General features: G+C 41.0%; 1 protein-coding gene across 1 annotated transcript in view; it reads right to left on the bottom strand.

Annotated features, from left to right (window-relative positions):
* LOC120299010 (copine-5) overlaps positions 1–16,036 on the bottom strand; it is a 129,745-nt gene extending 113,709 nt beyond the window's left edge. Inside the window, exon 1 of the mRNA XM_039323355.1 lies at positions 14,689–16,036. Coding sequence (XP_039179289.1) covers positions 14,689–14,798 — 110 coding nt within the window. The 5' untranslated portion in view covers positions 14,799–16,036. The remainder of the gene's footprint in view (positions 1–14,688) is intronic.
* Between the last annotated feature and the right edge of the window lie 803 nt (positions 16,037–16,839).

Genomic DNA, 16,839 nt, shown 5'->3' with positions numbered 1-16,839 from the left:
AAGAACCTTAGACTGGATAATTTGTCAGGCATCCCATAGGCATGCTAGGATCTCAACCTTTTGCTTCCTTTCAGAAACCAAACAACTTGAAAGAGGACCGAAGCTGTGCTTATTACTCCCTCAAGGACTCCTCAGTTAATGAGACTCTCCCTTTAGCCAAGCATTTTCTCCTGTAACAGTGCTTTTAGTCTATCTTCATCTGTGCCATGCAGCCCAGTATAAGCAGGAGCCATGACTTAATATATCACATGGAAATGAAGACTGGAAGTCTTGGGAACAAAAGAAAACTCATTAAAAAAAAGTAAAACAGCAGCAGAAAAGCATTGCAGAGGACTTTCAGAATAGGGTAAGCTTATAGAAAAGCTGGGCATTCTTTTAACCTTCCAGAATAACCCCAAACTAGTTCTCCATCATCTTGTCAATGATCTGTAGAGAAGCAGGAAAGCACAATAAGCTGAAGCTCAAGACATATGTTGTATGAGCGATTTACGTATAGAGTACCACCACTACTTGTCCTTAAGCAAGATAAAGTTCAGGAGATCTTTCCTCTATCATTAATCATTATGGATTGCTAAGATCTAGTAGGATCTTCTTTTTCATCACCAGGCTAACCAATCTATTTGCTATACTAGTAATTCCTTTGTGCTTTCCCTCTCCCTAAGTGGCCAGAGTATCTGTAGTAATAAGAGATGAAATTTGTCAACTGGTAAGAACAGTTGGTGACAAAATCAGATGCCCCTCTATATTTAATCCAAGTCTGACCCATGAAGATTACAAATGCAAGAAATAATCAAGTTCCAAGGGAAGTATATACTTTGTTAGTTTCACAGAAATATTATTGCACTGAGTTCTATGATTCTCCTTGAAATGTCCAAAAATTAAACTCAGGTAACTTCTCTAAATAGTGTCAGCCCTAAAGTAGACCAGGTCAGGAAACAAACTCCACAAGAAATACTGAAACTGTATGTTATTGATATAGGCTATAATAACAGAATCTTAAAAGCCTGGAAGTATTTTTCTCTCTCTCCCTCTCTCTTATACCAAAGAAAGTTAAGGTGAAGAGAGCTTGCAGGGTTGCTGCAAAAATTAAGAGCTAGATAATGCATCTGAAGTGCTTTGAAATAAATATATCAGAGGATTTACAAATGTTAAGCATCAAAATGCCCTCTGATACCTCCCTTGAGGAAAAGAAAAGAAAATCAAAAAAAATTGAGCGATGCAAACTTTATGGATTTTCAACAAACTGATGGGTTGGGGGAAAAGGTGCTCTTCCAATTTAAAAATGTAAATCCCAGTTTAATGAATTATGGAGACAGCAGATTTCCGCATCTAATCCTGTATTTCAATTCTGAAATTTTTAACCCATGTCTCCTCTCATCAAAAACAATACACGTTAATAAAAATGGCAAAAGTGGTCATTTAAACATAAGATGTTTGCTCTGCACTTCCTTAACTTATTAAAAACAGCAAGAAATACACACACACACACACACACACACACACACACACACACAAGCATAGTGTATATTTCAGGTGCTCCTACAAAGTCCCATCAGAGCTTATCTTGTTCACACAAATTTTCATATACTTTGAGTATAAAAAGAAGTAGGCACAGGGAAAAATCCCTGTTCTGCATCATATCTTACATAATGCGGGAGATACTATCAGGCTAGCCTTGTAAGCATTCCCTTGCCAGCATTCCAGCAAGATGTCAGCTAAAAATTTCCAGGAATACATAAGCCAGACATGAAGATGTTGACCTTGAGTTATTTTACAGTTATTCTCTCTCTTTCTCTCCTACCATCCAGAGGTCATCTAGATTTTTGCATCTCATATTGGATAACCTGTAGTTAATTTGTTTCCCTTGTGATACTCAGCAGTTCAGTATTAGGCACTTAGCATCTAGTACTCAGAGAACCTATAACAAGGTTTATCAGACTATGATGCTATAAATACCTAACTGGGAATAAGTCTCTGAGATATACTCGATTTCCAAATAAACAATTCAAAATAGAATTGGGCTGTCATAGACTTAAACCCTTTGAATGTAATCCACCACTTATGGAAATGCAAGTTGGGACAGATACAAGTTGAATCCAACACATTTGGAAGACACCAAACTGGAAAAGCCTTTTCTAAACTTCTAAAAGATCTATACTGACCATTAATACATCTTATTATAGCAAATCTATATGATATGTGAAACATCTCATCTCATTCCATAGCCTATATTAATATTTAATTTGTTCTTTCAAATTGTGGCATGTATTGTTTTTTGGAACTATGATTTGATTTTTAGAAAAGGGATTCAGAAAGATTTGATGTGGCCCATTGTTTATATTTAAAAAACGCAATTTTGGTTGCCCCTTTCTGTACTTTTCCAATTATAACTATTTGTTTTCAGTAAAGATGACCCAAACAAATGTACAAAATATACTAAAGGTGCAAAATATTCTAATAGATTATTTCTGTTTTCACTAGAAAATGGTTCCCAAAACTGTCTGCTGTTTAGATTCTGACCAACTTGGAGAATCAGAGATACTAAGTGCAAAAGATATGTAAGTAACATCTCATCTCTGGGACACTTTCAACTACACTAATCAGTGCCCTGACCCTATCAGATGGGCATTTACAGTTGCACATCCTAAAAGCTAAAAGAGCTGGGAGACCACATTTAATCAATACAAAACTGGAAGCAGCAATATAATCACAATATAACCAAGTTCTAAGCAGAACACAGAGGGCGTGCCAAAACCACTGACTTCTGCTTTTACGTGTGTTAAAAGGCCAAGCACTGAGTTTATTTGCCACTACAGGAATGAACTGTTATTTTAGGGCTCCTAAATCAAATATAATTTATCATTGCCATCTATTATGGCTGTGGATTATACATTCTAGGCTGGAATTTACATTCATAGTCTCTCTCTGTTGAATTTTGCATTTTTATTATATTATGATAATATTGAATAGATTAGCTGCACATTCTCATCTTGGCTTCTCCTGCGATCTGTTCTCCTCTTTTACTCTCATGGACATAGGACCAACTACAGAATAAATGCTGTAGAAAGAGTGGACTTTAGGCATTCTTAGGAATTTTAGGCACTCTTAGGAATATGAGAAAAATCTTGTATAGCCCATCACATGCAGCTAGGACATCCATATTTAATTTCAATGGATGGTAAGCAATTACTGTATAATAAACAAACCCATGCATATACTTTTATTTTAGCTAATAGTTTAGCAGCTCATAGCAGCACCTGGGATTTTTTTTGAAATATATTGCTACATTTCCATTAAGATGAATCTCTTGGGGCTTTATATGCACAGCATTTATGTCTACAGTATTTCATTCTCTGAGGCAAAAAGTGTCTTCCTTTCCTTTTCTTAGAGCACAAATCTGTTGCATTTAAAATGGGCAAAAAATCATATCAAAAGACTACCAAGTTGATTTAGCACTGGTCAGCCTTCAGACAATCAAATTACTAATACATTTCTACATCAAGGCTTGTAAAACCTCTGAACACATCTGAACTAGATGCGAGTAAGAAGAATGACAATAGCTTTAGCAATAGTTCACCATTTGGAGTTCTTCCTACTCTACTGTACTATTTTTCTGGCTAGTTCCAGAGATCTATGAAGAGATAAACTGAAAGTCACTTTCTCACTAAAATTATTATACATTCTTGTTTCAAGCATACAATATTTATCCATTTTTATTTTCCTGATAGTGATTTGTATAAAATTTTAGTCCGCAATAGCTGAAATATATGTACAGAGACTTGTTTAAGGATATTTCTGTGATTTTGCAGACACCTTTCTTTTTAAGCATGTCTGCATGATGATTCTAACACTGTTCATTTTGAGGCATTTCCTGACTTTCACTCAGATTTAGGCTAAGAAACGAAGCCTTTTAACCTTTTCTTCCCCAAATCCTTTGTTTCATTGATCAATGATTAAACGTTCTTTCTTGGAGACTTTCTAAATTTGATTCACTAATATTCTTATCCAAATCATATAAATGGTTTCCTCTGGTTTTAATATTAGAGAAGGAAAGAAAAAAAAAACTATCCACAATCTTCAACTTGGGCACCTTCCAGATCCAGAAAACTTCAACTCTCAGAATTGTCAGTAATAGCCAGATTATCTGAGGAGTTATAAGAAATGAAGTCCATAAATCTTGGAGGTGCCCTGACTGGGGAAAAAATTTCTTCTCATGTTTTTAAAAAACTTCATCATGATTCCTTTTTCCTTAATTGAAAAGCTCCAAAGATTGCAGTCTTCTCTCACAGGAAAACTGCCCTCGCTTCTTAATCGCTTTAGTTGTTCTTGCCTGCATCTTTTACAGCTCTGCAATAAGATTGTTGACAATGATTACAACTACACACAATATTCCAAGTACAACTGTATCATAAATTTATATATGGAATTATATAACCCTCCCACAGACTGTATTGGTGGAGTTGCAGATAAACTACCATATTTTGCCATTTTTAATTATAGGACCCAATTAGACAACCATTTTGGCTGAAAGTTTTTAAAGAAACTGGAAAAAATCATAGAACTGCTACAGTTTTATTGTCCATATTTCCTAAAATATACAAATAAAATTAATACAAGTACCTGATTCAGTTGTTAGCTGCCAGGAATGCTACCATTAAATATTGAAATGTAAGATAGATCTTTCAGTGAATAGGTCAATGATGGCGAACCTTTTAGAGACCGAGTGCCCTAACTGCAACGCAAAATCCATTTATGCATCGTTGAGTACCGGGTGGGTGTGACCCATTGGGTGGGCATGGCCCATTGGGTGGGCGTGGCTATGGTGGTAATGGCAGACTGGGTGGGACTAAAAAGTTCAATCAATCAATTCCAACTTTCCAAGATCTTTTTTTTCCCCATGAGAAGTTGAAATTGACTGATTGAACCTTTTTTTTTTTTCCACATGGTGGGAGGCCTAAAGCGAAAAGGTTTTATAAAACCCAGCTAAAGGCCTAGGACTGGGGCGACGGCGCGAGTGCCCACAGAGAGGGCTCTGAGTGCTGCCTCTGGCACCCTTGCCATAGGTTCGCCACCACTGGAATAGGTGATATTTAAATTGTGAGAAAGTGTTTTACCTCCCTTTTCCTAGTGATTTATTTTTAATATGTCAATAATGCCTATGGATTCATTTTCTGCCATCTTCATTTGCCTCAATTCTTCATAGTCTCCCCTTGAAAAAGGATGCGTAGGCATGGATCTGTTTTAAAACCTTTTCAGGTTTTAAAAGAACTGAAGCACATGGAAGAGACAATTATCTAAAAGGATATCTTGGAACAAACAGTAGGGCCATGGGGGCCACAAAACTCCATTAGATGACAGATAAATGAATGGGAGTTTTTAAATTTGCTTTTAGGAAAGGGGTTACTAAGGAGACACTCACTCCAACTTGTTTTGTTTTTCAGATAATAATGAGAAAGGGGAACAATTACAAACTGAAAAGCCAATGGAAGTTTTCAGGATAAAGTGATAAGTTAAACAATATAACAAGATATTAATCTCTGATACTATTCACCAGAGGTTCTGAAACTGTTCAAATATGAAATTCATCAATTGCTCATATCTACTCTGTAATACTGCACAGCTTCAATCTTCATATCAAAGAATCAACAAGCATATAACGCCACACAAATATTTTAGCAAAGTTCCAGTGCAAATGCTGGGGTAGGGAAGAGACAATCAAAACCAAATAGATGGAAGTGTTTAAAAAAAGTAAAGGCATATTCGGGAAACCCACAGTACTGTGCACTGACAGATCACATCCATCCAAAGTCAGATTTCTTGTCCGTAATATAAACTCCTGGGGCAGATCTGGGAAAATATCTTCCTATACCTCTGGGAGCTGTCAGAAGCCAAAGCAATCAATAATGGACTAGATCTCAGAAGTTTTCCATATGGATAATACAATATAGCTGAATTATGGAAAAAGATTATCAGGCTTTCAATATCTGGCCTTTTAGCAGGGCTGAAAACGTTTGGCAGACAGCTTCTTTATGCACTTAATGAGCTGAGGGGGGGGGGGGGGCAAAAGCTCCAAAAGAGTGATGCAAAATGAATGGACCATGACATGCAACAGGATGGAACTAAAACTATATGGGTTTGGGGCAGGGTTGGAGAAAGGAAGAAAGGAAGGAAGGAAGGAAGGAAGGAAGGAAGGAAGGAAGGAAGGAAGAAAGGAAGGAAGGAAAGAAGGAAAGAAAGAAAGAAAGAAAGAAAGAAAGAAAGAAAGAAAGAAAGAAAGAAAGAAAGAAAGAAAGAAAGAAAGAAAGAAATTTTATCTAGTTTTATTTTATAGTACTATTTTTCATGGGCTTCCTGTCTCAAAATGACAGAATTGTTAAATTCAGCGGTGCAGTCAAGAATTTTAAAGAATACATAAACAGAGAAAGAAAGAATCTGGAAATGTTGTGTGGCTGTGAGACCACAAAAGGCTTAACCCTGCTTTAACAGTTGCACAGATGGAATGATTATCAGTACTTTTCCCCAATTCAGATTGATGCAGGTTTGAATGAAACACCTCGCCTTCATAAGCATGGAAGCTGAAGGATCGGATCCTCAGTGCTAACGAATTGATCATCTTTGTACTCACAGCTTTTCAGAACTCTGAACCTCTGACTGCCTTTGTGCCATACAATGAAGCACAAACTTGTTAAGCCACAAAGCTTGATATATACTGTCCAAACTCGCCCCTTTAAGTTTGTGGTTCACTGTGTCTGCAAATTAGGTGAACTGAGTAAATGCAGGGAAAATGCGAGATGTGTGAATGTGGCAACTGGGATTCTCTGGTTTAAATGCTTAATCTAGTTCATCAACCCTTTTATGTTATTTCAGCTGGGATATCAATTGCTCCCTATAGCTTTCTAAATCAAGAACTCTGTTTGGACCATAGAACATAAATTGTCCCAGGCTCCCTTGAAATTGCCATTTACTTTTTTTTAAAGTGCAGGTTAAATACATTCTCACAATTAACTGCCACTTCTAATTTGGCTCCCCGAAACAGACACAAAAATCTTAGCAGGTGTGGGAATCCTGCTAAATTGAAGAGTGAGCTTCAGGCATAATAGGCTTGTCTGTAGTTAACAATATCTGAGCTAGTGCTTAGTTACAGAACAGACGAGCGATGCCTTTTTGCTTAAAGGGAATTCTGTACATGCATTTTGTACTTCCAGAGGGTATATACCAGCGATGGCGAACCTTTGAGAGACCAAGTGCCCAAACTGCAACCCAAAACCCATTTATGCATCATTGGGTGCCGGGTGGCTATGGCCATTGGCTGGGTGTGGCCCACTGGGTGGGCGTGGCTGCGATGGTAATGGAAGACTGGGTGGGACTAAAAAGTTCAATCAATTAATTCCAACTTTGCAAGATCTCTTTTTTTCCCGCGAGAAGTTGAAATTGACTGATTGATTGAACTTTTTTTTTTTTTGCACACGGCGGCAGAGGCCTAAAGCGAAAAGGTTTTATAAAATCCAGCTGAAGGCCTAGGAGTGGGGCGACAGCACGCGTGCCCACAGAGAGGGCTCTGAGTGCCAGCTCTGGCACCCGTGCCATAGGTTTGCCATCACTGGTATATACTCTCCTTAAAACATCTGGGCTGAAGACAATCAGTAAAGTGGTAGCAAAATACAAGACTTCTGCTCAACTTCATTATCCATGTATGGAACCCTAGACCAGGGCTTTTCAACCAGTGGTACGGGTACCACCTGTGGTACATTGGCACCTGGCAGGTGGTACGCGAACATCCTAGAAAAGTGATAGCGGGGAGGGGAATGAGCTGAACCGGTGGTAGCACCGCACAAGCCTGAGTGAGAGATGGCTGGAGCTGCAGGGCTATCAGGGCTCAGCGGAAGTACCAGGATCAGCCCCAGGCTCTAGCTGGAGCTCGGCGCTGATCCTGGTGCTTCTGCTGAGCCCAGACAAAGTGCCGATCAGCTTCTCCAGGGTCTTGTGATTTACATTCAGATGCTTGGCAACTGATTCATATTTATGACGGTCACAATGTCCCAGGGTCATGTGAAGTGACCAAAAACTGCTGCAACCACCTAGCAGACAGGGGGAATAAAAATCAAACACCCCCCACCCCACCCCCGCTGCCAATCCTCAACAGAAATACTCACAACAATGAAAACCTCGGACAGGAGAAAGAGCGCAGCCGGGTGGGCAGGCTTGCTCGGCTGTGGCTTGGGGGGCACTTTTTTCAGTGCCACTGTAACTTCGAATAGTCACTAAGCGAACTATTGTAAGATGAGGACTACCTGTACTTTATCACTTTTTTCCTTTTTTTTTTTTGTGGTCATCAAGTTTTTGACACCTTGCTAGGCGACTGGTGGTACTCGGATACTGCCATCTCCTAAAAGTGGTACAATGGGTGAAAAGGTTGAAAAGCCCTGCCCTAGACTTAGCCATTGTTGAAAAGACCCTAGAATATACTAATTGGATTCTTCACCATAGCTAACTGTATCTCATAGCTACACATGAACTGTAGTACAATGTAAATGCCAAACATGAATGAATTCTCATTGCTGTAAACCAGTGCTCCCAACCTTTGGGGCACCAGGAAGAGAGGTTTTTCCATAGAACAGAGAAGGCATGGTTCCCTATGCTGCCTGCATTCCCTGGATGAGGTTTTGCTTGCTTGTGTGGCCCTATTTCTGGCATGCCATAGCCCAATGCCGGTCCACAGACTGGGGGTTGGGAACCCCTGCTGTAATCCTAATTCAAGCTCTGAAATTGAATGCAAATTCATGTAGTAAAATGGCAGCTTGTACATTTGCAGTTCCAGTGTGGGCATAAAGTTAAATGCTGGAGGATGTTTGTAACCGAATAACTTCACGCTATGATGCAATTCTTTAGGGAAGGCAATTTGGAAGTTGCCAACTTGCTCTTACAATAACTTAGAATGTATGGCTGTAGGGCTACAGCTGAGGTCAACATACTATATAGTTAAGCAACCAAAGGGATTTTTCTAGTGACACTAAAGCTACATTGTCTGAGCTGTTCTGTGATATGTGATGGTAGTCCAGTGAATTTTAGTTTTAAGCAGCATAGGAAGATTCAGTTTCTGAAAATTGCAGTGGGTGGACAGAACATGGGTGAACTTTTATATGGATCCTACCCTGAAATGTATCAGATATTGAATGTTACTCTTCTGCAGGAAAGGACAATGATATATGCATTTAGATAGCCGTATAACTTGAACAAATGGACAATTAAATATTCTTTATTATTGATGGACTGCTCCTGTTCCATTCATAGGCCATCTGAGTTGGCTAAAGGTAAAAATAAAACATTAAAATGTTGTAATTATATTTAAAATCACAACTCAAACTGAAAAGGTTTAGCTTAAGAGGAAGAACTTCCTTTCCTAAAGTAGAAGATGGGCCTGGGCCTGTTTAGAGTTAGTGGAAAAAAAGGAGATACCCAAACTGTTTCAGAAAGTCGCATTTTAAACCATAGCAAAAACTGTGAGGATCTACTCATGATCACTAATGTTGCTTTACATTGCTTTTTTAAATAGCTATTTTGGATATTTTTAATTTGATTGTTAGCTATCCAGGATTATGTGTCAAGATGGTGGTCATACAAATTTAATAAATAAAATGACTGTGTCCACACAGCATATTAAATCAAAACAACCGAAACCTGACTAATACAGGAATGTAACATAAGTATTTGAAAACATGTGCTATGTTTTAAAATGATAGATGAAGTTGGTCAACTGTGCTGATTCAACAAACCACCTTCATTCAGCCCCCAGATAGGTAGTGAAGCACGAGGCACAATCACCTCATGGTGTTGAATATAGTCTTACTGCCCTATTCAGAAGAGTTCTCTCCATTTGAAAGCAGGGCAAGGATGGTTGAATGAACGTGGGTGACTCAGGATGGAAAGCATTCGTTCCATTTTGTTCAAATTATTAAAAACCATGACTGCATATGATTCAATCCACTGCTTACTCCATAATGACCCTGCTAACTATACCCAATTAGCCAACACCTAGAAAAGCAATACTTCAGACTGAATGTAAGATCCAAAATGTCATACTCCTTAAAGAATTTCAATGCAAGGGGAAAAATTAGAACTACTCACAAGTTCCTACACTATTTGGAATGTTTTCATTAACAAACTAACAGGCCGAGGTCCCCGAGTCACAAAAGTGTAGCACAAACACTATGATGTTTGCTTGAGTCAGTGCAAATAGAGGTACTGAAGTTGTCAAATGGATTAGGCAGCTCTGATTATCTAAAGGAATTCTTTGGCCTGCTGCTTTAAAAATACTCTGAATCCAATCTGTCTGCAAAAGAACTCTTCCACTTCTGTCTGTGGAAAAAAGAATTACAAAAACTGCATGTACGGAATGTATTTGGGTCAAGATAAAAATGGTTGAATATTAGCATTGAAATGGGATTTCTTTTTCCAAATCAATTAACTAGCAGGGAGTGAAAAGGGATGTTTCTTCTAGGGTATGGAGATGTACACTTTCACATGGAATATATCACATATACAAGCTTATATTTGAATGCATAATCTTACAGTGACTTCTCTGTCCCTACTGCACTGTCTTGTCTCAATTTCTCATCCTCTTTTCCCATGCAACCTGACTAGTCTGGTTGTATGAAGCATCCGTTCACTCCTTCACCTGAAATCCAACCAAAATAACATAAAAATATGATATGCAAGCTTTTAGTTTATCTAGGGTTCTTCATCAACTGAGATAACAAAGCAAGCAGGTTGAGTCTGTTCATTCTTTCCTGACTTTTTTTTGTTTGTCCGAATGAATAGTGCCAGAGTGCAGACTTTGCTTGATGGTTGGTGACAATTCCCTTTCCTTTGTAAATTTCACATTAAATCAATAGATTTCTACCCATGTTGTTAGGAAGGTGTCCTATGGAACTCAACAACAGTTATTTCCAAAAAGGTGTGTACCAAACTGACCTTCCCATAAGATACCTTAGACAGCAGAAGTATTTAGAGGGATGTAAAAGGTTGGAAGATTACATCAACACAGCTCTCTTCCTGCCTCAAGAGCCAGCAGAAACCACTCTGCCCCAGGGTCTGCTGTTTTTACTCTGCAACCAGAAGGTTCTGTGCTGTGCTCTTCTCTGCACAGCTTGAATGCACAACACTCAAACCGAGATGTTCTCTCAGCTGAAGTTCCAGCCCTGTCAAACAGTATCCACTATGTGAAAATCCTCCTCAATCCTCTAATTGACATGCACAATCATTACTAACACGCCCATTTGTTTTCTTTCCCACTATAATGCCAACTGATTTTTTTAAAAATATTTCAATTTATCAGCTGCTTGCCTATTTATTATATTGACCAAAGATGGCAGCAAGCACTTGGGATTTTATATCTCTTGGCTGCTCTCTAGTGGTTGTCTGGATTTGGACAGTCATTAGATAAGTACCACGGAATAAGTGGATTTTCAGTAAAGGGGAGGCTCTGGGCATCCATGTAAGTAATGTAAATTGCCCAAAGAACATTATGGGAAAAGAAGAAATAAGGAACTGGGGATCCTGGTGGCAGTAGCTATTGGGAAGGACATTCCCAGCCAGGCAGGCTTTACAGGAACAAGAGATGAGTTATTTCTGTAACACTTCCAGTTATATGCATTAAGCCAAGGACATCCTAGTCGATTTCAGGGCTTTACATTCTCTTGGGTAACCAGACAACCAACTCCTTTAAAAAGGGGAGAGAGGGCAAGTGGCTATGGTAGCCAGGGTTCTGATCTCCCTCACAACTGAGGGATAGAAATACAGGTCAGAAACCAGATGGAAGAGATGGTCTCACAGGAAACTAGAAGAATCAATTGCCAACACACATCATGTCACTTCAGCACATTCTACAATGCCAGCACACAGCTTCTGAAGTGAGAGAGCACAGAAAAAAAAACCACTTCCCAAGAAGAGCACCCAAGACATTCCCAGGTTGCCTCAGCCGTGGCTAGACAATGTCATACAGGTGACAGCATACAGAAATATTCTCTGCAAACAGATAGTGGCCCTCTTCACCCAAGGTTGCTGTGTAGATCTGCCCAAAACATGGGAATTTGTGACATGGATTGTTTTGGATTTAGCACTATGAAATATAATTATGAGAACCTGTTATCTATCCTATGATGCAATTTATAAGATGATCTTGGATAATATATGCAAAAACATCAATCCTGGTTAAACTGCAAACCACAAACCATATTCAATATTTGCAGATATGTAAAAAATCTGGGGTTCTTAATTGCTCCAAAGAGAGATATTTAGGCTGCAAAATATCTTACTTATTGTTTATATTTTGTTCCCGACTCTTATCCAAGCACTGATAATATTATCTAGTTTGGATAATCTGCAAGAAAACAAGCAAGCTCAGAGAGCACCGAGGATCCCTCATTTCAACCCTGAGGTACAAATATTCCTTTTCATTCTTATCCCGTCTTTCTTCTAAGTCAGCGTTTCTCAACAACATCAACTTTAAGTTGCCTGGACTTCAACTTCCAGAATTCACCAGCTTAGCACTTTGCCAGGGAAATGCTGGAAGTTGATTTCAAACATCTTAAAATTGCTGAAGTTGAGAGCTTCACTCAGAACATTTGAGACCCATTCCTCCATTTTTTTTAACAGCAGCAGTCCTGTGAGGTAGGTTGAGTCAAAGGACACCAACTAGTGATCTAAAGTCACTTAGTAAGCTTCCATGACTGGAGTGGGGAGTGGCTAATATCCAAGTTTTTCCACTCCTCAGCAACTTGTCTTATACCAACTTCCACCTATTCATCCATTCCTCTACCTCAAAACTGTGTGAAAGAGTTCAGTATTAGCTCTCCATGCAGAAATACTCCATATGTTTTCCACACGCCCTAGATCCATGTCAGTTAGTGAATTTGTAATACTTCCTGGAATTTTAAAGTGCTTTAAAGTTAATTTGTATAACAGTAGACTTCTGGTATTACAAAAGCCACTTTTATTCAGCATACTGTAATAAAAAATGCCTTAATGCAGGTTTAATAGCTCAGGAGTTTTTATTCTTCCCCAAATACATCCTTATTTCATTATTTGTGAATAGGTCGTCTCTCACAGTTCATTACACAGCACAATCTAGGTAAAATATTCCCTTGAATTAAGTTTGTTGGAGCCACACAGGCAATCCTTCTTAACAAATGAAACAGTTCAAAACCGGTTCATGTAACTCAGAGCTCCTTCATCCCATTGGAAGCAACTTTCCAGATCTTTCCTGGCCTTGCTGGCTGAGATACAAGAATACAAGTAGGGCCTTCTTGAGATCAGGAGAATTCATTTTTAATTGAACCTACAGGCTTTCCCATTTTCACATGCAGCTGTTCCAGCAGAATATCTGCAACACTGAAAATAATGGGGCACTTAGACAAAGCAGGTCTTCAGGATCTAGCTCTTACCGTGAAAATCTATCCCCAACAGTTGATTGACAAAGTTGATCCCCAAAAGTAGCATAGCATAGCATAGCATAGCATAGCATAGCATAGCATAGCATAGCATAGCATAGCATAGCATAGAACCTTGGAGGTCTTCTAGTCCAACTACGTGCTCAAGCAGGAGAACCTATACCATTTCAGACAAGTGACTGTCCAGTCTCTTCTTTAAAACCTCCAGTGATGAAGCGCCCACAATTTCTGAAAGAAAGCTGTTCCATTGGATAATTGTCTTAGCTGTTAGGAAGTTTCTCCTTAATTCCAGGTTGCTTCTCTGTTTGGTCCAACCATTGTTTCTTGTCCTGCCCTCTGGTGTTTTGGAGAACAGTTTGACGCCCTCTTCTTTGTGGCAGCCCCTCAAATACTGGAATATTGCTATCAGGTCTCCTGTTTCTTCTTTTCTTTAGACTAGCCAAACCCAAGTCCTGCAGCCCTTCTTCATATTTTTTAGTCTCCAGGCCCTTGATCATTTTAGTTGCTCTTCTCTGAACTTTTTCCAAAGTCTCAACATCTTTTTTGTGGTGTGATGACCAAAATTTTCCCTATCCCCCATTAACTGCATGGCTATGACCTATAATATGGGAGGCTAGCTTCACTTTTATTTGGAACGGAATAGTCACTCCTAGAAACTTTAATCAGTCACACCAAGTTGCACGTCCAGGGGGTTAATTAAGGCCCAGCTTCCGTTCGTACTTCTACAGGTGTGATCTTCCCGAACCTACGAGCCCCGCCCCCTACCTGCCAGCTCCCCGAGACCACGCCCACGGGCTCGTCCTGGAACTTGCGCACGTGCGTGCAATCTCCTTGTTCTTATTTGTGAACCAGGAGAAGGCGGCGGCGGCGGGGGGGGGGGCAGAGGGGGTCGATCACAACGAGCCTTTGAACCTGACCCCTCTGCAAACAGAGCGATATCCGAGCTCGCCGCTAGCGCGAGACGGGCTCCCCCAACCTCGTTTCGCAGTGTTGTTGTTTTTTTTTCCTCCCTCAAGTTCCCAAGCCGTTTCCCAAGCAGCCAACCGCGCAAGCTAAAAGGTTTGCCGAGGCAGAAAACTTCGAACTGGCGGCAAACAGCCGCCGCCCCTCGCGTGCCACGTTCGTGGCAGCTAACGCGCCGAGAAACTTGCCGCTCTCTTACTTCCAACTGAGCCCCCCCCCATCCTCCTCATCCGCAAACCCCACCCATTCCTCGACGGCCACGGCGGCCTCCCTTTACCTGCAGGAGACCGTGATCTCCACTTTGGTGGCAGGGATGCTGCCCGTGAGAGGGTCGAAGTCCTGCACCGACGCCATGTCCTCGAGTGTGTCCAGAACGTCCTCCTCCATGGGAGAGCAACGGGGAGAGAGGCGCCTCTCAACAAGTCGCCGAGCGCCGGCTAGCCGGAGAGACCAATCCGCCACTGAGTCCTAATCGTAGCCCCGGCCCAGCGGGCGGGCGGCAGAGCAGGCGCGCTCTCCCTGGTTCCCTTGACGGTACGTGTTTCTTCGCTCAAGCGCCGCTGTGACCCACGCACCAGCCGGGCATAAAGCGCTGGGCGCCGCGGCGGCGAGAAGCCGAGCTCGGAGAGCTAATTGGAGGTGGCGCGCACTCTCTCGCCACGCACGCCGCGATTTCCGAAGAAAAGGGGGCTTTCTTTCCCCAAGTCCATCGAGGGAGATTTCAGGGAAGCTCCACCTCCTTCGGAATAAAAACTCCGGGGCGCCTCAGCCCAGCGCTGCTCCTACGGCAAACAGGGGGAACCCCCACCCAGCCCGATCCCCCGCGGGAACCTCTTTCTGCGCCGGTGCCCGGCGGAGCGTCAGCCTCGGAGCCACGGGAGGGCTGGAAGGAGCCTTCGCAACCGCAGGGCAGCCGCTTAAGCGCGCGGGGATTTGGATCCGCGCTTCTCCAGGGGCGGAGAGCGAAGGCTCTTTGTCTCCGTGCAGGTGCCTGTATCATGGCGTGCGTCTGGCTTAGGAGTTGCAACCTTCTCCAAACCGGGGGGCAGAGTCATAGTCCGAGGCAGCTGGAGGGCACCCGGTCGATGGAAGCTATTTTCCTGTCATTTAAAAAGTAGGCGAACTAGCTAAGTGTCATATGTGGTGCGATTTGAAGGAGACCTTGAATCGGAGACTGGGCTGTGGCCAGGAATGAAAAGGGGAATGAGTGTGGTGATTGTGAGAAGGAATGCATGCATTCCGTACATGTGTGTTCTTAAGACAGCCACACGCACTACTCATACATGAGCGGGCCTAAGCAGACCTGGACAAAGCTCAAAGATTCATGTGTAGGACATAATCAGCTTTCTCACGTGTAAAAGCTTTGGGAAGTATGAGGGTGGCAGAGATAAATCATAGGCAAGGCCATTGGGAGAAGCTCATGCTGTTGGTATGAAGAGCAGGAGGCACTTATGCTAAACTCTACAATAGTCTAGAGTGGTTGTATGTGCCTCCAGGGTATGTGGATGTTTTGTTTTCCTTTTTCTTGTTAAACATCTTAAAACAAGTAATTATACTTTCCAACCACCTGGCTACACTATGCAAGAAAGAGCTATCCAGCACCATCCAGACTAAATGATTGTCAGAAAGCAAGAAATAAATTTAATATGCAAGAGAAATATCAAGACCATACATCAGTTCAATATACATGTCATGATGAATATGTAGAAATTTGTTAAGAAGTATTTGCCCATTTTGGAGATGCCAAAACACAGAGAGATGGCCAAGGCCAAGAGTGGAGCCTGAGATCTCAGCCACAGAATCTTGCAAAACCTTCAAATCAATGTGTGAAGCTCAATCCCACTTCTGTTTTAGGATAAACAGAATCAGAATCAGAGCACTTCTTGATACAAACCCCATCCTCTTCTTATCCCAGAAGCTTCTGTTTGCATGCTTGCCATTTATATTATTATCTTGTTCCTGGGCAACAAAAGAGAGTAATATTATTTGTTTATGAGACTTATATGGCCGTCTGTTTTATGGGCCATAACTCTGGGTGGCTCACAGCAGTGATAAGAACATAAAAAATAGCAAATAATAAAAATAATAAAAACCAACTTTCCCCCTGACCAAGAAAAGCAAAACAACTTTTAAACAACTCCTTTCAATCCATTAAAAAAACACATTAGACACTGGGGGGGGGGGTTGTCACTCTCTAATACACATTCCTAATTTCTCCAGCTCACACCTACAGTATATACATGCTCATCCACATTCCAGGCCTACAGTACATACAACCATTGGTGTTGGGAAATCTGCCCCTTGTGGCTTCTGCTAGGCACAGCTAGGACCTACCAACTCAGAGAATGGGGTTTTGTATCAAGAAGTGCTTTGATTTAGAGTGTGGAGAAAAATGTTCTGTTATTTTTCTTGCTCCAGATAAGCAAGT

The sequence above is a fragment of the Crotalus tigris genome, unplaced genomic scaffold (genome assembly GCF_016545835.1).
Source record: "Crotalus tigris isolate CLP2741 ecotype Arizona unplaced genomic scaffold, ASM1654583v1 scf7180000024167.7108832, whole genome shotgun sequence".
Classification (NCBI taxonomy): Eukaryota; Metazoa; Chordata; class Lepidosauria; order Squamata; family Viperidae; genus Crotalus; species Crotalus tigris.
This window is presented reverse-complemented; position numbering and strand designations above follow the sequence as displayed.